We start from the raw sequence: 24125 nt of genomic DNA, 5'->3' as shown, positions 1-24125 counted from the left end.
GAATCGTGTTTAACCGATGTCGAATCAAACAATGGACTATATGTAAAATGTATTCCTTTTCATTTATTACTGTTAAAGGTGTTCCGTCGGTAAAACAGTTTTCTTTTTGGTTTTTCTCTGTCGCACACTGTTTTATCAGCGGAACTTTTTAAATTAAAAGATTTCAATATGTAAGTTTCAAGGTAAAATATTTACGACATTTCTGAATACGGGTGATACAATGCTCTGAAGGTTAGTTGGTGTACTCCAGATAGGCGCTCTTCCCCGCCAGCGGCGTCAGCCGGACCAGCGTGTTCAGGACGCAGATGAGGATCTCCACGCACGAGATGACGCTCACTCCCAGGCACAGCGCGCTCACTCCCCCGAAGGAAGCTGCAACCAGATAACAGCTATCAGTCTGCAGTCGCTCTGGGCAGCGCCCCAGTAATGCAGCGGAGCCAGGATATACGCCTTCTTCCTACGCTGCGTTTACCTTCCACGCCGCCTTGTAATATAATACCTATTACTCGCTATTTCTCTCCCCTCATACAACGGCCCGAGTACTCCACGCTGAAGGTTGGCAATCATCGTGTCAGTCTGCAGCCGCTCTGAGCAGCGCCCCAGTGCTGCAGCGGAGCCAGGATATACGCCTTCTTCCTACGCTGCGTTTACCTTCCACGCCGCCTTGTAATATAATACCTATTACTCGCTATTTCTCTCCCCTCATACAACGGCCCGAGTACTCCACGCTGAAGGTTGGCAATCATCGTGTCAGTCTGCAGCCGCTCTGAGCAGCGCCCCAGTGCTGCAGCGGAGCCAGGATATACGCCTTCTTCCTACGCTGCGTTTACCTTCCACGCCGCCTTGTAATATAATACCTATTACTCGCTATTTCTCTCCCCTCATACAACGGCCCGAGTACTCCACGCTGAAGGTTGGCAATCACCGTGTCAGTCTGCAGCCACTGTGGACTGGACTTTGAGACTTGTTGAATGCTACCTACCGATTAGGTCCACGAAGGTGAAGATGACGTCCTTGTGCATGATGACCTTGGGGAGCTGCAGCGCCAGGCGCACCGAGGCCAGGCGGTCAAACAGGGACGACTGCGATGCATTCCTGTGCAACACAATACTTGTTAAGTTTATGTTACAAGTGTGTAAAAAGTAACCACTTAAACCAGCCAATGTGAGCCCTGTACATACCCAGACTTCCATATTTCCACCTCAATACACTTTTTCTATGCTAAGTTATCAATGAAATATTCTTCAAACCCTTATCCGCACCCGACGGTGCATAGGGCACTGCATCATATAAACACAGTGTTATCTTTATCATAAACACATGAAGGAAAAAGGATCATTCAGCTTTCCGCTTCAGGTACCAATCTATACCAATAAATATAAGAGTGAAAAAATTCACTTATATTTATTTGACCCCCCTTGGGAATCGATCCAGGACCTCCAGCACGGTAGCCGAGCGCGCTGACCATTACACTACGGGGGCGGAAGTGGCTTTTATAGTATTATTTATTCATTTTTTAATTATTATTAGGTTTTTTCATATGTATATATGAAAAATAATAGAGGCAATATCTTTCAACTAACCAAACACAGGCTAGTGGTACAAGTCAAGGATTTTACTTTACACAGATGTTTGCAATGAGTGGGTAGATAGTACTTGTACATAACGCTCACTCCTTTCAAGAACGTCATAAATAAAAAAAATTGTCAATTTTCAGTTGTGCATGTTTTCGGAATGCCCAGAAAATGTACTATATCCCAGCAAAAGTGGCATATTTTTAACTTAATATTTACCCGCTACAGGGCAGAAATTCTTGTTTTTGCATTTTGAAGAAAAGGTATTGTTTAATTCTTTTTTAAAAATAACTAGTTATTTTTCAAATGGAGAAAAAACCTTCAGCTTTTAACCTAAAAAGATCTGTTGCACAGTAAAAAGTTCAATAAGTGGCTTGATATTTATTTTTAATACATTGTTTTATATTTTTAAACTTTGAAAACGTTCTCCTGAAAAATCAAGTTTTTTGATTTATGTCGTTCTTGAAAGGAGTGAGCGATGAGAGAGAAGGAGTAAGGAGTTGCCGTATGAATGGTTCAATCATTACTCTACTCGAAGTGTACATAAAAAATGAAAATGCATAGTGTGCATTGAAAATGCTAGGATTTGTCCTGCGTACTGCCAGGGTTTTCGAAAATACCCGCGTGCTGAGAACTCTTTATAACTCCTTGGTGCGAAGTAGACTCGAGAGTGGCTCCATGATCTGGGGGCCACACGAGCTTAAGTACTCTCTTATGGTAGAGAAAGTCCAAAAGAAGTTTTTGAGGTATCTCTACATGAGAGAGTACGGCTATTATCCTCGGCTCTACCCGACCCAGTTTCTCCAGGGTATGCTTGGCTACAATAGTTTAGAGACTAGAAGGAATGTGTATTTGATTACGCATTTTTATCGATTGTTGCGCGGTATGATCGATAATCCTGAAATTATCCAGAGCATTGGTCTGTATGTTCCCGATAGTTACCTAAGACAGCGTCGGCATAGATTGTTTCACATTCCTATACACAGGACCAACCTGCCGATGGTTATGCCTGTAGGAAGAGCTACCGCTATGTTGAACAATATCACATTGGATATTGATCTGTTCCATGTGTCCGAAGGAGTTTTCCGAAGCGAGATTCTTCTACACATTTAACAAGAGTCTTCTTGCGTAATTTTTAATTTGTTTTTTTAATGTATACGCCTTAAATGTTTGTTTGTAATGTATATATTAATTATTGAATAAATTGAATTGAATTGAATTGAATAATGGTACATCTGCAAGATGTCCGCCTCCGTGGTGTAATGGTCAGCGTGTTTAGCTACCGTGCTGGAGGTCCCAGTTTCGATTCCCAGGGTGGGTGAAAATAAATATTAGTGATTTTACACTGTAATATTTATTTAATATTACCCTGGACTGGTTCCTGAAGCGCAAGAGTGATCACCTCGCCTTCATGTAAGTAATGATCAAGATAACACTATGTCAATTCGATGCAGTGCCCTATGCACCATTGGGTGCGGATAAGGGTTATAAGTAAAAGTAATAACAAGATATCCGGATGATATGATGGACAGTTAGGGCTCCGAGGGTAGATAGTCTCCTGAAGGGGTACAGAGAAGGCGCACTCTTGGTGTGGAGATGCGGGCTGGTCCAGTGCAGGAATGGCTGAAGGATGATGTGTTATGTGGAGGAATTGAAGGTGTTCTCTCCCGAGAAGTGTGCAGATAGATCCCTCGGAGAGTTGGTCATACCGACCACACGTTAGTGCGCTGCACGTGCGGGATGTAGTTGGTCTCCGTGCACTGGGGCACGCACTGGCACTTGGCCAGGTTGGTCGGCAGGTTCACGAGGATCTCCATGCTGCGCCCGAGGCACGCCATGCCGCTGGCGTCGCACGGCTTTCCATCTGACAACAAATCATATCACCATGTCATCAAAGTAGACTGGATGCAGTCGGGATGCCATCTCTCAGTGCGGCAAGACCATGTATGGTAGATGTTCCTATGGTGATATAAGGAAAGGGTGCAAGGCTGAGATGAGCACTATCCAGCAAACTAAGGAAGGCGGCTTGGGATGGTTTGGGAAGGATGAGAGTAGACTGGATGCAGTCGGGATGCCATCTCTCAGTGCGGCAAGACCATGTATGGTAGATGTTCCAATGGTGATATAAGGAAAGGGTGCATGGCTGAGATGAGCACTATCCAGCAAACTAAGGAAGGCGGCTTGGGATGGTTTGGGAAGGATGAGAGTAGACTGGATGCAGTCGGGATGCCATCTCTCAGTGCGGCAAGACCATGTATGGTAGATGTTCCAATGGTGATATAAGGAAAGGGTGCAAGGCTGAGATGAGCACTATCCAGCAAACTAAGGAAGGCGGCTTGGGATGGTTTGGGAAGGATGAGAGTAGACTGGATGCAGTCGGGATGCCAACTCTCAGTGCGGCAAGACCATGTATGGTAGATGTTCCAATGGTGATATTAGGAAAGGGTGCAAGGCTGAGATGAGCACTATCCAGCAAACTAAGGAAGGCGGCTTGGGATGGTTTGGGAAGGATGAGAGTAGACTGGATGCAGTCGGGACGCCATCTCTCAGTGCGGCAAGACCATGTATGGTAGATGTTCCAATGGTGATATAAGGAAAGGGTGCAAGGCTGAGATGAGCACTATCCAGCAAACTAAGGAAGGCGGCTTGGGATGGTTTGGGAAGGATGAGAGTAGACTGGATGCAGTCGGGATGCCATCTCTCAGTGCGGCAAGACCATGTATGGTAGATGTTCCAATGGTGATATAAGGAAAGGGTGCAAGGCTGAGATGAGCACTATCCAGCAAACTAAGGAAGGCGGCTTGGGATGGTTTGGGAAGGATGAGAGTAGACTGGATGCAGTCGGGATGCCATCTCTCAGTACGGCAAGACCATGTATGGTAGATGTTCCAATGGTGATATAAGGAAAGGGTGCAAGGCTGAGATGAGCACTATCCAGCAAACTAAGGAAGGCGGCTTGGGATGGTTTGGGAAGGATGAGAGTAGACTGGATGCAGTCGGGATGCCATCTCTCAGTGCGGCAAGACCATGTATGGTAGATGTTCCAATGGTGATATAAGGAAAGGGTGCAAGGCTGAGATGAGCACTATCCAGCAAACTAAGGAAGGCGGCTTGGGATGGTTTGGGAAGGATGAGAGTAGACTGGATGCAGTCGGGATGCCATCTCTCAGTGCGGCAAGACCATGGCTTCCTTAGTTTGCTGGATAGTGCTCATCTCAGCCTTGCACCCTTTCCTTATATCACCATTGGAACATCTACCATACATGGTCTTGCCGCACTGAGAGACGGCATCCCGACTGCATCCAGTCTACTCTCATCCTTCCCAAACCATCCCAAGCCGCCTTCCTTAGTTTGCTGGATAGTGCTCATCTCAGCCTTGCACCCTTTCCTTATATCACCATTTAAACATTTATCATACCTTGTTTTGCCGCACATTCATCGCAAGAGATTGCAATTCTAAGAACTTCATAGTGGTTAGTTTAACGCAGAGAAAATCATAGCCTAAGCATAACTCCAAGAGAATTTCTCATAAGGTATCAGAATCTCAAATCTAAGAAATGATATTAAAAGCTGTCCCACTGTTTCCATTGATACAGAAGCATCAAGGCTTCTCGACAGACCTTCAATTCTAAAATTTTTGTTCAATATTGGTGTAACTACTAGTTCGGTGATGAACTTACTGCCTATAATGTAGAAGAATGGCCGACAGCCGCAGAAAACTAGTGACATCCTGCTCCGGCAGTCTATCTGGCACAGAGAATTACTGTAGGCCTGTGGGAGACAGAAAGAAGAAGGCAAGTTTGAAATATCAGTATAGCAAGCATATTGAAAGCTGTCCCACCGCATGCCTAGATCTGATACAGAAGCATCTAGGCTTCCTGACAGATCTGCTCTTGCTTCTTCAAAATTTATTGAAAATTTGAAATAATATAAAATTGTATCCCGATTTTACTGTGAATTTACATTTAAAAGCTTTCAATATACCTGTCACTGCCAATCTAAATAAATACAGGTTTGTAAATCCGTCACCAAATCTTCTAGAAGTACCCTGGGTGCAGGCAGTGAAAGGGATTAGTATTTAGTTCAATTAGTCAGCTAGATCCGATTCCGATTCGACGTTGGCCGGTACACAGACGCCCACAACCCCGACCAGCACAGCAGACAGACACGGAACAGTGCAAAGACACTTGCAGAGAATAGTCAGTCATCGCATAACAACCAAAAGAAATACTATAAAAATCAGTTATAGCCATAGCAAGTGTTTACCGGAATGGTCTTGGAGATGTCCTCCCAGGGGAAGCGGCAGCCGCGCTGCGAGGGGCGCAGCTGGGCCACCTCTTTGTCAGAGCGCACCTGGAACACCCGGAACACGCTGTCCACCTCCTGCCCGTCCTCCACGGGGCCCGTGGTGGCCGACGTGGTCTCCGCTATCTCCCACGGGGAGTGGATGTAGTACTGGAAGCGCGCGCCCTCGGGCGTTAGCAACAACACTAAGGCACACCTCCCAGCACAGCACACATATCGCTCACTCCTTTCAAGAACGTCATACATCAAAAAACTTGATTTTTCAGGAGAATGTTTTTAAAGTTTAAAAATATAATACAGTGTATTAAAAATATACATCAAGCCACTTATTGAACTATTTACTGCGCAACAGATCTTTTTAGGTAAAACCTGAAGGTTTTTTCTCCATTTGAAAAATATTTAGTATTTTAAAAAAAATAATTAAACAATACCTTTTCTTCAAAATGCAAAAACAACACTTTCTGCCCTGTAGCGGGTAAATATTGAGTTAAAATATTAAGTTCTGTGCTTTGCAAAGCACACAAATCACAATTCAAAAGTCATCACTTGAGAGTAATTGCCATTGTCTCGGGCAGCTTAGGGAAATTTCCTTTTTTTATTTAGATGGGAGTGGCATTTATTATTTACCTTGCTTATTATTGTCCGCCTCCGTGGTGTAATGGTCAGCACGCTGGGCTACCGCACCAGAGGTCCCAGGTTCGATTCCCAGGGGGGGTCAAATAAGTATAAGTGATTTCTCAATCTAATATTTATTTAATATTACCCTGGACTGGTACCTGAAGCGGAGGGCTGATCACCTTTCCTTCATGTGTATAATGATCAAGATAACACTGTGTTTATATGACGCAGTGCCCTATGCACCATTGGGTGCGGATAAGGGTTAGAAGAAAAATTATACAAGGTTTATAGATCATTAAGTGGATTTTTCTTTCTTTAATTAAAAAAAAGTTTTATTTAAATCTATGTTGGGAACAGGAGGGATAATTTAGTGTGGGCCAATGAACTTGTCAGCATTTGCTCATTGCTGAGAGGAAACCACGTAGAACTGCTCAGGAGAAGCCGCTCAGAGTCTGCTGACTGTCCTCAGCAGGCCTCCCGTTCCACTAGAAGAGGGTTCTGCATTTTGTGTCCTAGCTTGCGTGTAACCTCAATTGGAGTTTGACTTTGGATGACGTCACTCCGCAGACTGTCCTAGCTCACCGTGCCCGTGGAGTTGATGATGCTGATCCGGGCGTAGCACTTCCCGCTCATGAAGTTGCACGAGAGCAGCTCCTTCTCGGGCATGGCGGGAGAGAAGGCGTCGGGGCTCTTCAACTGCCCGCTCCAAGTCTCCACGCTCTGGTATCTGCACAAACAATATCCACTCGTCCATATGAACACACATGAATTGATATCTCAGCACAGAAATTCATCTAAGAGTGTGTGGTGATTCGGGTAGGTCCCTAAATGGACCTCACAAGCTGTCAAACTTCTTCAAACCCTTATTTTAACCCAACGGTACAAAGATCATTTGCACAGCTTCAAATAATCGCAGTATTATCTTGATCGTTAGCACATGAAGGAAAGGTGATCAGCCCTCTGCTTCACGTACCAGTCCAGGGTAATATTGAATAAATATTAGAGTGAACAATCACTTATATTTATTTGGCCGCCCCGGGGAATCGAACCCGGGACCTCCAGTATGGTAACCGAGCATGCTGAACATGACACTATGGATATATGTATATGTACTTATCACAAGTAGCCGCAACACCTAATTCCCATCTGTAAAATGTTTGCAGGCGTCTCTCGCGCTCTACCTAAAGTAAGCAAATAGAACGCTCGCAAGCGTCTCCCGCTCTCTACCGACAGTATGGAAAAGGACCCTAATTATACCCTGGCAGTCTGCCGCCCGACCCTCAGTATACTAATCACAAGTAGCCGCAACACCCAATTCCCATCTGTATAATGTTTGCAGGCGTCTCTCGCGCTCTACCTGAAGTAAGCAAATAGAACGCTCGCAAGCATCTTCCACTCTCTACCAACAGTATGGAAAAGGACCCTAATTATACTCTGGCAGTCTGCCGCCCGACCCTCGGTATACTAATCACAAGTAGCCGCAACACCCAATTCCCATCTGTATAATGTTTGCAGGCGTCTCTCGCGCTCTACCTAAAGTAAGCAAATAGAACGCTCGCAAGCGTCTTCCACTCTCTACCAACAGTATGGAAAAGGACCCTAATTATACTCTGGCAGTCTGCCGCCCGACCCTCAGTATACTAATCACAAGTAGCCGCAACACCCAATTCCCATCTGTACAATGTTTGCAGGCGTCTCTCGCGCTCTACCTAAAGTAAGCAAATAGAACGCTCGCAAGCGTCTCCCGCTCTCTACCGACAGTATGGAAAAGGACCCTAATTATACTCTGGCAGTCTGCCGCCCGACCCTCAGTATACTAATCACAAGTAGCCGCAACACCCAATTCCCATCTGTACAATGTTTGCAGGCGTCTCTCGCGCTCTAGGCAAGCGTTTCCCGCTAAAACGTGTTAACTTAACCTAACCTAACCAAAACTAACCTAACTCTTACCTGGAAAAGACGGAGTTGAAGGTCCTGCAGATGCCCATCTCTGTCATGACGGTAACCCAGTTCACGGGATGCTTCGGGTCGTGTAGCCTCGCCCGGAGTCCAGAGACAGGAGATACTGCAGCAGCCACTTCCATCAGAGCTATTCCAACACAACATATTGCATTTTTTAGTAGGCTTTTTTTTTAAATATAGTTACATTTTTTAATATAATTTCTGTACATATGGCAATCTTATCATTTTAGTTTCGCTGTGCCTCTCCAAACTTTTTTGGGCATACAATTTTTGTATACCTCCGTAATATAATCATGTATTACATGAAAGTATTATAATATCAAGTTATTCATTTACAGCGACGGAAATAAATAATTTGTAAAAAAATCGGGTATAAAATCACAAACGTTTGTTTACCGTGTCATTATACACACATGTTGTAGCGTGCTGTGCCAGTAGTGCGCAGATTGTCTTACGCGGCGGTCGTGTCCCTACGCCAGCTATTACAGCTACTTGGGATGTATTTTTTTCTCTCATTTTCAGATACTTACCAGAGCTACCATTACAAAATTATTACATTTCAACTTCCACTATGGTCAATAAAAGCAACATTTAACATTCACATTTTTCTCGCCATCAAACCACATTTTCATATGGTGTACAAAATACATATCTCCGGTGCACATGGAATTTTTAGCACCAAAAAATAAAATATAATTTAATAATAATAATATAATAAAACCCTTATCCGCACCCCAATGGTGCATAGGGCACTGCTTCATATGAACACAGTGTTATCTTGATCGTTTACACACGAAGGAAAGGTGATCAACCCTCCGCTACAGGTACCAGTCCAGGGTAGTGTTGAATAAATATTACAGTGAAAAAATCACAAATATTTATTTGAACCCCCCTGGGAATCGAACCCGGGACCTCCAGAATGGTAGCCGAGCGTGCTGACCATTACACTACGGAGGCAGAAATATAATTTAGTAGACTCTAAATATCTATTGTGTTAGATTTAAACATTTAATATGTAAAGTTCTTCTGCTTCTTAAAAGGAAGAAGAAGAAAATGGTACCTATGCCGGCGAAAGAGCTGTCACTCTCGTACTTCCAGAAGAGCCGCAGGTTGGAGCGGAAGGAGACGGTGGCCACGAGGCGGACAAACCCGTTGAAGTATTCGTAGCGCTCTTCGTCGTCTTTGGTCACGTTCCACTTGCTGAAAGAGAGAAGGACCAATGTGCGTGTGTCGTAGACCAATACGCATATTGGTATTTGGTCTGACTTATAACGCGTGAGATTTATACTTAGTACAGAAATGTTGTACTATAACTAACTAACTAACTAACTAACCATCACGCCGCTTCCCCGCAGGGGTAGGCAGAGAGAATCGAACGCCACACCACTCTGTCTTTGCAAACATGCTTTGCCTCTTCTACATTCATGCATCTCCTCATACATACCCGACGATTATTACGACTCCTGACCCTACTATAATAATAATAATAAAACCCTTATCCGCACCCAATGGTGCATAGGGCACTGCGTCATATAAACGCAGTGTTATCCTGATCGTTTACACATGAAGAAAAGGTGATCAGCCCTCCGCTTCAGGTACCAGTCCAGGGTAATATTGAATAAATATGACAGTGAAAAAATCACTTATATTTATTTCACCCCCCTTGGGAATCGAACCCGGGACCTCCAGAACGGTTGTACTAGTCAGTAGTATCTATATATGAATTTTTATTATTTTCCAGTTGATTTACTCTTGGTCTAAAGAATTTTCATTTGCAGAGTAACTTAGGTGGGATATTCAATGGCCTGCAATCTAATTTTATTTAAAACCCAGGTAACATTTAATATAATCACAATGATTAAAGAAAACACTTGTTTTTTACCACTTGAGTTTTATAATAGACTACATGTTTCAGAAGTTAAACTTCTATCATTCAGGTCTGTATAGTAGCTAAAATATAAAATATAAAATTGTTCTATAAATAAGGACAGGGGAAAGAGGTTTGTTTTCAAACTCCGTCCCTTGACTAACCCCTTCCCCTTACTTTCCCCTCTCCTTATTTATAGAACAATTTTATATTTTACATATATTTTAGTTATTATACAGACCTGAATGATGGAAGTTTAACTTCTGAAACATGTAGTCTATAATAAAACTCAAGTGGTAAAAAACGAAGTGTTTTCTTTAATCATTGTAACATGTCTTACCACAAAGTTAATGTCCAAACAATAAATTTAATATAATTGTTTTCTTTTCTTAAAACACCGTTTTTGTATTGAAAAATAAAGTTTTTCTTACAAATAAATATATGGTTTTGAAAAGAAAAGATTCATTGAAAAGCAAGGAGTTTAAAAAAATTATAAAAATGTTTTTTCAATATACATTCCAGAAGAAAATGTAAATACAATATCCGTTATTAAAAAATATGTGCGTGGAAACAAGTCTGGCTTCTCGCGCAGCCGATCGCTTTCTAAATTGTGTGTTTGGGAGTTCCCATCCACTCACAAGTAGGTACAGGTTACAATGATTAAAGAAAACACTTGTTTTTTACCACTTGAGTTTTATTATAGACCACATGTTTCAGAAGTTAAACTTCCATCATTCAGGTCTGTATAATAACTAAAATATAAAATTGTTCTATAAATAAGGAGAGGGGAAAGTAAGGGGAAGGGGTTAGTCAAGGGGCGGAGTTTGAAAACAAAGGAAAAATGGAAAGCAAAGGTGAAGAATTTTGAAACAATATATTATTTAATAAATTATTATCAGAATTTAGGTTTTTTTGGATTTCTAAATTTTCAAGATAATTCATAATTTGGCCTTGAAACATGTAGTCTATAATAAAAGTCAAGTGGTAAAAAACAAGTGTTTTCTTTAATCATTGTAACATGTCTTACCACAAAGTTAATGCCGAAACAATAAATAAAATATAGGTACAGGTTATTAAACTTTTAGTATTGGAGTCCAAATAGGGCCCTGGTGTTGTACAATCAATGTGTAAAGGCAACTAGCCGTAACTCAAGTTACGGCTGTTTGGCGTAACACGGCCCAAAGCATTCTTATACCCGGCCTCTATCATATACAATCACAGACTTTACTCCATCTCTTTCCTTTACCGAGATATTCATTTACAACATTTTGAGTGTGTCCAAATACTTGTTCACAAAATCTGGATTATCTCCAATTACAGGAGTTATTTTCATATTATTCTTTGACATCTCATCAAAGATGAAGAAGAGTATGGAAGTCTGGGCATTTACGGGGCTGACGACCGTCATAGGCTGGTTTAAGTGATCACTTTACAATAATAATACTTTTTAATTATAAGCTTAAATAATAAAAATGAAAATGGTATTTTCTGGCGTTTCTCATGTGTGTGATTATAATCCAGGATTTGGATCTCACATACTAATATAAGAGTTTCTGCTTAATAAAAAGCTTCTTTACATCTCACCAATAGATGTCTCTAGTGAAGTTCTAGTGATTCAAGAACAAGGTTTCTAAATTGGTTCATATATACAGAACTTCCAAGAATTTGAGTAGTGTGGTTGTCAATAATGGGTAGAATCGGTGAATGTTACACGTGTGTAAAGTGATCACTTAAACCAGCCTATGACGGTCGTCAGCCCCGTAAATGCCCAGACTTCCATATTCTTCTTCATCTTTGATGAGATGTCAAAAATAATATGAGATATTCATTATCCAAATAGCCGGAAAATTGTATTAATTTGATACATGTGTTGGCAAAATGCATAATTTTAAGTTAACTATAAACTGGTTTATCTCAAAACTACGGTTTTTAACTTGCGGCTATTTGCCTTTTCACATTAGGGCAAACCACGTATGCCACCTCTATGGCGGCACTCAAGTGCTAAGGGTATTCACAACACTTATAGTGTGTCCAAATACTTGTTCACAATTCGGAGTCTCTCCACTTGGTTATTTTTTATTTTGGACATCTCAACATAGATGCAGAAGAATATGTCCAGGTAGTATAAGTCTATAATAGTATAATTGTCCGCCTCCGTAGTGTAATGGTCAGCACGCTCGGCTACCGTTCTGGAGGTCCCGGGTTCGATTCCCAAGGGGGGTAAAATAAATATAAGTGATTTTTTCACTGTAATATTTATTCAATATTACCATGGACTGGTACCTGAAGCGGAGGGCTGATCACCTTTCCTTCATGTGTAAACGATCAAGATAACACTGCGTTTATATGACACAGTGCCCTATGCACCATTGGGGTGCGGATAAGGGTTTTATAATTTTATTTATAGTATAAGTCTAGGTATTTACAGATTTGTGAACAAGCATTTGTTCTCTACTATTAACTCCTAAAGCAAGCTTTAGCGGAAGCTAAACTGGCAGTGTACAACGGAGTCCTGGTTCCAACTCTAATGTATGGAAGTGAAACGTGGAGTTGGCAAAAGAAGGATGAAAGTAAACTGAATGCAGTCGAAATGCGATCTCTCAGAAGAATGTGCGACAAAATGATGTATGATAGATGTGCGAATAGTGAAATAAGGAAGGAATGCAAAGCTAAGATAAGCATTATCGATAAAATTAAGAAAGGTGTGTTGAGATGGTTTGGACATGTGGAACGAATGAGTGAGGAAAGTACGGTACAACAAATTTATGAGGCGAATGTAAGTGGAAAAAAGAGCAAAGGAAGACTGAGAAAAACATGGCACGATCAGGTATGCCAAATACTTGAAAGTGGTCAGGTTAGGAGTTGTAACAATCGGCGGGTATGTATGAGGAGATGCATGAACGTGGAAGAGGCGAAGAATGTTTGCAAGGACAGAGTGGTGTGGCGCTCTATTCTCTTTGCCTACCCCTGCGGAGAAGCGGCGTGATGGTTAGTAAAAAACTAGTTAGTTAGTTTTTTATTAACTCCTAAATACAGTCAAAATGCGAGAATGTGTGACAAAACAATGTATGATAGATGTTTGATTAGATTAGACAAGCCGTAGCTTAGATTTCAGAGTCACTTGGACGATAGGTTATTCTCAGCCGGTTCTAGTTACCGCTTGATGTACTGCTCGGCCAGAGCGTCGTCCACGCGCTCCGTGAGGCACACGGTCACCGCCGGGAAGTTGATGGACCACTGGCGGTAGTCCTTGCGGATGGAGACCACCGTGGGGTTGGTGATGAAGCGCGTCAGCTGCGTGCGGCACAGCAGGAACGCGCTCACGAAGGCCACCAGCACGGACGCCACCCAGAACAGCCTGCGATCGCGATACTGTGTTAGTGATGTTCAAATGGTGGTAGGAAATGGACCAGTTGAGAATATGACCAAAAACCGAATAGAATTTAAGAAAAAATTAATTGAGTTTTTACTATAGTATTTTTTTATTATTAACCCTTACTGGTCCAATGTGGAATCTAATTCGACATGGATTTTTTCCTATTAGGTCCCATGTCGGATGGTATTTCACATTTTTTTCATCATTAATAATAAAACCCTTATCCGCACCCCAATGGTGCATAGGGCACTGTGTCATATTAACGCAGTGTTATCTTGATCGTTTACGCATGAAGGAAAGGTGATCAGCCCTCCGCTTCAGGTACCAGTCCATGGTAATATTGAATAAATATTACAGTGAAAAAATCACTTATATTTATTTTACCCCCCTTGGGAATTGAACCCGGGACCTCCAGAACGGTAGCCGAGCGCGCTGACCATTACACTACGGAGGCGGACATCATTTTTCATCATTAGTATTATTTATTTAAATTAAGTTTACATTTTTGTCACTCGTATCTATTACAACAGTATGTGGAGCAGAGGACTAAAGATTATTTTCCAATTGGAATGTAACTGTCTACCTAGATTTTTTTTTTAAATTTTGGGGGACCGGAAAGGGTTAAATTTAATTAGTATTATAACATTTTTTTAACACAATTTAATACAATCTTATATTTTGAGTTGCGCTGAGCCTCTCCAAAGATACCGAGTTCTTGTGTTTGAGAGGGACACTTTCCTTCTTTTATTTGTTGTTAATGACATGTTACACATTTAAAAAAATATATTACTGGGAACATATATATTTATACAGTGTGTATCTTGTTTAGTTTTCTATTGTATAGTCTGTATATCGCTCACTCCTTTCAACAACGTCATATATCAAAAATCTTCAATTTTCAGTTGTGCATGTTTTCGGAATGCCCAGAAAATGTACTATATCCCAGCAAAAGCGGCATATTTTTAACTTAATATTTACCCGCTACAGGGCAGAAAGTGTTGTTTTTGCATTTTGAAGAAAAGGTATTGTTATAATTGTTTTTAAATAAACCAAATATTTTTAAATGGTGAAAAACATTCAGGTTTTACCTAAAAAGACAGTAAAAAGTTCAATAAGTGGCTTGATATTTATTTTTAATACATTTAAGTATATTTTTAAACTTCTTTAAACGATCTGAAAAATTTAGTTTTTTATATATATGACGTTGTAGAAAGGAGTGAGCGATATGAACCATTTTCAAAACATTGTTCTTGAATCACTAGAACTTCACTAGAGACATCTTTTGGTGAGATGAATATCATGATCTCATGTAGGGATTATTCAAAACAGGGATTTTAGAGTTCACATTTATTGCTAGTATAATCATGATATGGCCAACACGAGACGTCTATAAGTCACTCTGTCACGCGCCATCTCCTTGGCTTCCTCGGAAAAAGTAAGTTCGTCAGTCAAATATCTTACCTCTCCACAAAGTGTATGTGTGTGGTGACGATGTGGTTGAATCCGTGAATGGTTGTGTTTTTGCTGAACTCGACAAAGTTCTCCCTGAGGATGGACACAGCTCCTTCCAATCTAGGTCTCAGTTTGGCGAACCTTGGCTTGCCCCCCCTCGACCCAAACAGCCTCCATAGCCTGGGCCTGCTCTCGGCCTTGCTAGAAGCGCCTGCCAAAGATGACAGTTTTTATAATTACCAAGTTGAAAGATGAAGGATTGAATAGTGCTCCCGGTAGACGGTTTGTGCCAACTTGGAAAGTGCTCTCGGCACACAGTGTTTGCCAACTTGGAAAGTACTCCCGGCACACATTCTATGCTAGCTTAAAAAGTGCTCTCTACACTTAGTGCCAGCTTGGGCACTGTAGTAGCACGGCACTAATCTGTAAAGGCAACTTACCGTAACTCAAGTTGCAGCTGTTTGGCGTAACTTTTTTTTTTGAATTACCTAACGTCCAAGTGACTCTGAAATCTATCTGCGGCTTATACAACACCGCTTTTGTTTGGCGTAACATGGTTCAAAGCATTCTTATACCTGGCCTCTATCATATACAATCACAGATTCTGATCCATCTCTTTCCTTTACCGAGATATTCATTATCCAAATAGCCGCAAAATTGTATTAATTTGATACATGTGTTGGCAAAAAGCATCATTTTAAGTTAACTTTAAATGCGTTTATCTCAAAACTACTGTTTTTGACTAGCGTCTATTTGCCTTTGCACATTAGGGCGAACCACGTAGCCGCCTGTATGACAACACTCCAGTGCTTATGGTATTTATTTACATCATTTAGAGTGTGTCCAAATACTTGTTCACAATTCGGAGTTATAATATAAAATTAACTCCCAAGGAGAGTCTTGGGAGTTAATTTTATATTTTTGACATCTCAACATAGATGAAGAAGAATATGGAAGTCAGGGTATTTACAGATTTGTAAACAAGTATTTGTTCTCTACTATTAACTCCTAAATGCAGTCAAAATCAGATCTCTCAGAAGAATGTACGACAAAACGATGTATGATAGATGTTCGAATAGTGAAATTAGGAAGGAATGCAAAGCTGAGGCAAGCATTATCCATCAAATTAAGAAAGGTGTGTTGAGATGGTTTGGGCATGCGGAACGAATGAGTGAGAAAAGAACAGTAGAACAAATTTATGAGGCGAATGTAATTGGAAAAAGGAGCAGAGGAAGACCGAGAAAAACTTGGCACAATCAGGTATGTCAAATACTTGAAAGTGGTCAGGTTAGGAGTCGAAACAATCGGCGGGTATGTATGAGGAGATGCATGAACGTGCAAGAGGCGAAGAATGTTTGCAAGGACAGAGTGGTGTGGCGCTCTATTCTCTCTGCCTACCCCTGCGGGGAAGCGGCGTGATGGTTAGTTAGATAGTTAGTTATTAACTCCTAGAGAGAGAATTTTCAATATTTTGAACATTTTCTCTGTGGGAGCCCATCTCAGAGCTTCGAGTACTATTTTTGGGCAACAATAATACTATTTGATAATTCTGCTTTTTTAGATTACCTGAACGTATTCTAAACATTTTTGAAGTCAGATATTGGAGAGAGAAATTTCTATGACTGATGAATTTCTTTATCGCTATCTTTGACTGAAAGAATATCACATTTTTGGGCTACAGGGTGTTTCATTATAAAAATAACAATAAAAATACATTTTTTTGACATCTCAACAAAGATGAATATGGAAGTCTGGGCATTTACAGGACTTACGACCGTTATAGGCCTCGTTAAGTGATCACTTTACACTTGTGCAATATTCACGGCGATTGACGACAACCACACTATATGAAGGTATTAGGAACGTCAACCCCGTTCGAAATTGGCTTTCAGCGCTTACAGCTTACAAAATTGTATTAATTTGATACATGTGTTGGCAAAATGCATCATTTTAAGTTAACTATAAACTAGTTTATCTCAAAACTACGGTTTTTAACTTGCATCTATTTGCCTTTTCACATTAGGGCAAACATGTATGCCTCGTTAAGTGATCACTTTACACTTGTGCAATATTCACGGCGATTGACGACAACCACACTATATGAAGGTATTAGGAACGTCAACCCCGTTCGAAATTGGCTTTCAGCGCTTACAGCTTTGACTGTTGAAGCATTGGTGAACCGGTCAGATGAATGCTGCGAGTAGCTCAATATTTTTTTAGATAATAATTTTTTAATGTGTGTTTTTTAAGTGGTGAATCTTAGAAGGTGAATATGGCAACACAGCTCTGAAGTTAGCCAACATAACAACTAGAGGTGAAACAAACATGAACAGACTATAGTCGTCATTTACAGTAACGCCAACCGAACAATACGACACACTGTAGCTGTCAAAGGTAAAATAAATATGAATGGACTAAATGAACGATGTCCGCCTCTGTAGTGTAATGGTCAGCACGCTCGGCTACCGTTCTGGAGGTCCCGGGTTCGATTCCCAGGGGGGTCAAATAAATATTATTGATTTTTTCGCTGTAATATTTATTTAATATTACCCTGGACTAGTACCTGAAGCGGAGGGCTGATCACCTTTCCTTCGTGTGTAAACGATCAAGATAACACTGTGTTCATATGAAGCAGTGCCCTATGCACCATTGGGGTGTGGATAAGGGTTTTTATTATTATTATTATTAAATGAACGAGGTAAAATAAATATGAATACATACATTTTTAGAGCTCCTAGAAATATGATCAATATGATGATACAGAACATGTGAGTTTACAACAGCCATCTTTGTTGGATTGAGAATTTTTTTCACTTAACAGAGACCCTTTATTTGCATTCAAGATCCGAACTCGGATTATTTCACATACTGGAAAGCGCCTGAAAATCTGATTTTCAATTTTTTTATGCAGCGTATTATTTGACCAGTTATTTATTGCAGCATTTCGAGTGTGTTCAAATACTTCACAAATCTAAAAATACCCTAACATTCACCAATTTTACCCATGACTAAAGTGCAAACAGCAAAACCCCTAAGGTTACCCAAAAACCTTGGGACATTGAAAGAACATCCTGTAATACAAATGACTAATGGTTTATTGGGTTAAGTAATATGACTAATTGAACTCCTATCAGATTCATTGAAATATGTGAAAATACATTATGGTACATTAAAAAAGCTTTTAGCCTCAAAGTGAGAATGTCCAGTCTTTTATTACCTTTGTGCTATGATTTTTAAACATTTATAATAAAAGAAAGTAAATATCTTCTTTTTCTTCTTCTTCATGAGCCCTCTGCCCCCCACTGCTGGATATAGGCCTTTTGGTCACCTCGGGCGTGTGTGCGTTATTGAAACGGGAAGCCAGAAAAGGATATTTAAAGAATTCTTACTTACAGATCGTTTATTTATATAAGCTCTTACACTTCAATTAATAATAATAAAACCCTTATCCGCACCCCAATGGTGCATAGGGCACTGCGTCATATAAACGCAGTGTTATCTTGATCATTAACACATGAAGGAAAGGTGATCAGCCCTCCGCTTCAGGTACCAGTCCAGGGTAATATAGAATAAATATGACAGTGAAAAAAATCACTTTTATTTATTTTACCCCCCTTGGGAATCGAACCCGGAACCTCCAGAACGGTAGCCGAGCGTGCTGACCATTACACTACGGAGGCGGACAAACACTTCAATTACTATTGATAATTACTATTAATACTTAATCTAATGAATTTATGAACTATGGAAGTAAAAATGTGAAGCTAGATAAACACGTCCATTCGGACCAAGCGGTGCAGGCGAATCTCGGCCTCTTCTCTTCGGTTGGCTGCGATCGTTGATTTCGTTCGGGAATCTCCGTAACGAATTTGTATTTTTCAGCGGTGCCAATTTGCCGGTGTAGCTAGACGCCTACAGCCTCTTCCCCTTCTTTCCATTTCCTCCGGTGGGTTGCTGCTTGCAGCCAGTTTCTACCCCCCACAGCGACTGTCTTCGGGCCATCTCTTTTGGGGTCTTCCGATTTTGATCTAAGCCATTTGACCAAGGTCTAATCTCCCAAGATCGTAAGATTCTTTGTAAGGACCCCTCCTGTCTTGTAATATGTCCTGCCCATTGCCATTTGAGCTTTGGCATGTGATCCATGATGTCCTCTACTTTGGTTCTTTTCCTGGTAACTTCATTTTTTATTTTATCTCTCAGGCTAAAACCAAGCGTGGATCTTTCCATGGATTGCTGTGTGCATTAGAGCTTCTCTGCATTTCTCTTTGTTAGAGCCATAGTCTGTAGTGCATATGTGTATATAAAGTAAAAATATGTTTCACTAACTGATTCGACAGCCATTTTGTGGGATTTAATTAGTAAATAGCACTTCTTTTCTTTTGTTATATATCCTCAGATCTGTCTGTTCCGCTATCCGTCTCTTGTGATATGGACTAGCAGCTGTCACGCCATCACTTCGTAGGTCTTCCAGGTGGTCTTTTTCCGTCTGGGTTCTCTTGAAGAGCAATTCGGACCAGTCTATTTTCTTGCATTCTATTGACATGGACATTCTAGAACCGTCTTGGCTGTCTCTTCCATCTGACTATATCCTCCGTACTACACATTTTCTCAATTCACATGTTACTTAAACGGTCTCTTAACAATTATACACCTCAATGTCCTCATTTTTGAAGTTCTTAGAAGAGATTTAGTTCTTGCTGTGGCTGCTCGGGCCTCTAATGTGGCAATCGGTCTTACACTATTGGTTAAAATTTAACCTTTCCTAGAGTATGGACGTAAATAAACGTCGGTGCGAAATTTTCTCAAAGGAGTATCAACGTTAATGACCGTCAAAGTCCTTCTGTCAGTTGGTATGATGTAACTTGTATAGCAATGACATCTGTGGACATTTGTATGCAATTCTGTCATAAAATAAAACCTAAACATAATGAGTTTTCTTGATTATTATTCTTACATAATTTCTATCTTCATAATACATAGTTTTTGTGAAAATTTTTTATGTAAAATGAACCCATTCCCCAAAGAAAGTCGGACAACAATTATTGTAATCCCGGAAAGGTTAAAATCTATTATGACAGTGTTACCACTATCACCACCATTATCAATCAACTAGTATTTATTGCATCCTAACAGTGTTGCTGTACGGATGTGAGTCGTGGCACCTCACCAAAGCTCAAAGCAAGAAACTAGCAAGTTTTGAAAATAGGTGCCTGAGGCCAATACTGGGTATAAAGTGGTATGACTTGGTCAGGAATGACGATGTGAGGAGAAGAACTCAACAGCCCCTCATACTGGAAGTCCCGAAGAGAAGAAGGTGGACATGGTTGGGACATGTCCTTAGAATGCCACCTGAGGGCATCAACCCCTCGTGTCTCTTCTTCCAACCCCGAGGATTCCGGCGCTCCGGAAGGCCGCTGACGACCATTCACCGACTATACTCAGCGGAACTTCGAGACGCCGGACTGACCTGGGAGGAAGCCAAGGAGATGGCGCGTGACAGAGTGACTTGGAGACGACTCGTGTTGGCCATATGCTCCACCTAGGGAGCGAACATGGGAAGAAGAAGAAGTATTTATTTCATTTACTTATTCGGCAGCCGTTTTATGGTTTCACTTGGTAAATAGCACTAAAGGTTAAATTCTAATATGATACGTGTTTCGGCGCATTCAGCATCATTTATCAAATGCCTTATTTTTTGTACATTAACTGCCTTGTCAGCCATCTTGTTAAAACATGTGATTATTAAATATTTAACTTCTCTTAGTTAATCACCACTATTTATTAAAATATGTTGTTACACGTGATTTGGAGCATTCAATTTATAGGTACACCCCTACAGGGTGAGGGAAATAACTGCTGTATAGAAAAGGAAATGGAAGAAAAAGAGTGTGTAGGATAAGGAAAACGAATTGGAAGATTCGTATGACCAGGAATTTAGTTTTTAAAAAATACATTTTTATTCAATTTAAGCAAATTTAAAGTTATCTACACAAGGTAGTTTAAACGTAAGCTTCCGTATAGAATCCTAGCCCTGGCTACCAGAGAAGTGCCCATACGAATGTATGTATTCTTCTTCTTCTTCTTTGTCTTAATCCTCATTGCTGAGGGCTGTGACCCTTGCAGAAGCAATGACTCTTCTCCAGTTATCCCTTGACTGCGCTGCACGTAGCGCTCCAACCACTGAGGTGCCTGCTGCTGCCTTAATTTGATCGGTCCATCGTGTGGGGGATCTTCCTCTCCCTCTCTTTCCCTCCAGGCTACCGATCACAACTAGTCGTTCCAGGCTATCCTCGTTGCCACGCGCAACGTGTCCAAAGAACTGGAGAATCCGTCGGGTAGAAACATTGGCCAGAGTCAAGCCATCCAAGCGTAGTTCCTGGCAAATGGACTCATTGGTGCGTCTAGCTGTCTGTATGTATAATAATAAAACACAAATGTTTGAGAACCAGTGCACAGATTTTTGTATCATAATTATCATACATTTGGATATAATTATTTTTTCAACAATAGATGTCATTAGTATGAAACCAGTACTGTCATTACGTATGGTATAGCTATTATAGACATTAAATTAAGTGCACTATTACAATACATTATAATGTGTCCATATTTGGGACTCTATATATACATACATTTTTGACCGCCTCCGTAGTGTAATGGTCAGCACGCTCGGCTACCGTTCTGGAGGTCCCGGGTTCGATTCCCAGGGGGGGTTTAATAAATATAAGTGATTTTTTCACTGTAATATTTATTTAATATTACCCTGGACTGGTACCTGAAGCGGAGGGCTGATCACCTTTCCTTCATGTGTAAATGATCATGATAACACTGCGTTTATATGAAGCAGTGCCCTATGCACCATTTGGTGCGGATAAGGGTTTATAATTATAAAATAATATATACATACACACACACACACACACATCATATTTGCAGACTGTTGTCAGCTCTCTTCATCCTCAGGCTGTAAGTCCTTCTATCATGGACAACGTCACCTAGGTCATGCTTTCAAATATATATATTTTTTTTAAATAGAAATATGTGTTTATTGTAACTGCAGATAGTTGGTAGAATTCCATATTGAATTGTTGGGTAATATATCCAAAATAAAACAAGGTTTGTTGGATTGAATTCTACATTTATTTATGTATATGTTAATACGTGACGCGTTTCCTCTTCTTAGGACATTATTAGGTGTTTGATAATGTCCTAAGAAGACGAAACGTGTCACATATTAACACACACATATATATTTATATATATATATATATATATATATATATATATATATATATATATATATATATATATATATATATATATATATATATATATATATATATATATATTTATATATATATAAATAAATGTAGAATTCAATCCAACAAACCTTGTTTTATTTTGGATATAAACAAGAAATATGTGTGTTTTTATTATTCACACAAATATTTCAATTCCATACTATTTCTGTGAGCCTAAGCGGCTCATTATTAGAAATAGGTATCAAATTGTGGTAGAGTGGGTTCCAACCGAGAATATAAATATATATATATATATATATATATATATATATATATATATATATATATATATATATATATATATATATATATATATATATATATATATATATATATATATATATATATATATATATATATATATATATATATATATATATATATATATATATATATATATATATATATATATATATATATATTTATATATATATATAAATAAATGTAGAATTCAATCCAACAAACTTTGTTTTATTTTGGATATAAACAAGAAATATGTGTGTTTTTATTATTCACACAAATATTTCAATTCCATACTATTTCTGTGAGCTTAAGCGGCTCATCCTTAGAAATAGATATCAAATTGTGGTAGAGTGGGTTCCAACCGAGAAACCCTGACTTATGAGTCTGCGACACTAACCACGGGATCACAACCCGACCCGTCATGTTATCTTTCTGTAGCATCCATGAATTCTTTAGTCTTCCTATAGATGCCTTTCTATGGCGATTGCCTGGTTCACAATATGATCATGGTCTCTGCGTCCTATGTACCTCAATTGCCTTTCCTGTACTGTAAAACGGGACTACTTGAACTTTGATGTGTTACTTGAGCCCAGTACAAAAAAATATTTAGATCTGTATTTGGTCTACAATAATGAACGTATGGACATGATTCATTGTTTTCCTGACAGGTGACACTTATTGTCACCATACGTTCATTATTGTAGACTAAATACAGATTTAAATATCTTTTTTGTACTGGGCTCAAGTAACACATCAAAGTTCAAATAGCCCCGTTCTACAGTACCTAATTTATTTTTATTTTTTTATAATTATTAGTTGCCTTAGAAAATTCTTCTTGCCTATTATGTATAAGGACTTATGGCATATTTAGTTTATGTCTAGAAAATGATAAAGGATGTGTATAGTTCCATAATAAATTAATAAAGTTGATCCATAAAAACAAATTAAAAGGTACAACAATAAAAAAAGACACAATGGATTCAATATCTTTTTTGGAGAGCCCTGATCTCCAAAACCAAATAAAGCTTAGCGTGCGCCAAAGAGGTACTAGGCAAAAATCTGCATTCGCAGTTTTTGTACATAATGCAAACTATGCCATGTTCTCTCCCATTCCGCGGCTTCAAATGTTAGCCAATGCTTTTGAAAGTATAGATTTATTTAATATATTGTTATCCACCTTGAAATCTGTACTTTCTCAGCATTTCTTCTCCATGTTATAATAGATAAATTTAAATGTTGTGTTTCACTCTCTCTTACTGCTCACTGATAGTGTATAAAGGAGACGTGTATTGACCAGTGCTTACTACTTGTTATTTTATTATGATTTAATGTTATAAGACTATTTGTTACAAGACTTTTTGTTTCTCTATTAGTGTATTCATTAGTGTATTTTTTATTTTTGTATTAGATACTGTATAAATGTATTA

At 39.7% G+C, this 24125-nt stretch overlaps 1 protein-coding gene across 1 annotated transcript; it reads right to left on the bottom strand.

Annotated features, from left to right (window-relative positions):
* Positions 1–232: 232 nt before the first annotated feature.
* Positions 233–18160, bottom strand: LOC148311694 (pickpocket protein 28-like). The gene is made up of 11 exons (XM_088256249.1): positions 18157–18160; positions 15164–15365; positions 13484–13684; positions 9520–9659; positions 8448–8586; positions 7080–7224; positions 5841–6029; positions 5255–5345; positions 3288–3438; positions 983–1095; positions 233–372 (listed from the first exon to the last, which is right to left on the bottom strand). Exons 1-11 carry the CDS (start codon positions 18158–18160, stop codon positions 233–235), a joined length of 1515 nt encoding a protein of 504 aa, XP_088112375.1.
* Positions 18161–24125: the final 5965 nt, after the last annotated feature.

Source organism: Brachycentrus maculatus, unplaced genomic scaffold (genome assembly GCF_059751285.1).
Source record: "Brachycentrus maculatus isolate JH-2025_06_01 unplaced genomic scaffold, ASM5975128v1 h1tg000059l, whole genome shotgun sequence".
Lineage (NCBI taxonomy): Eukaryota > Metazoa > Arthropoda > Insecta > Trichoptera > Brachycentridae > Brachycentrus > Brachycentrus maculatus.
This window is presented reverse-complemented; position numbering and strand designations above follow the sequence as displayed.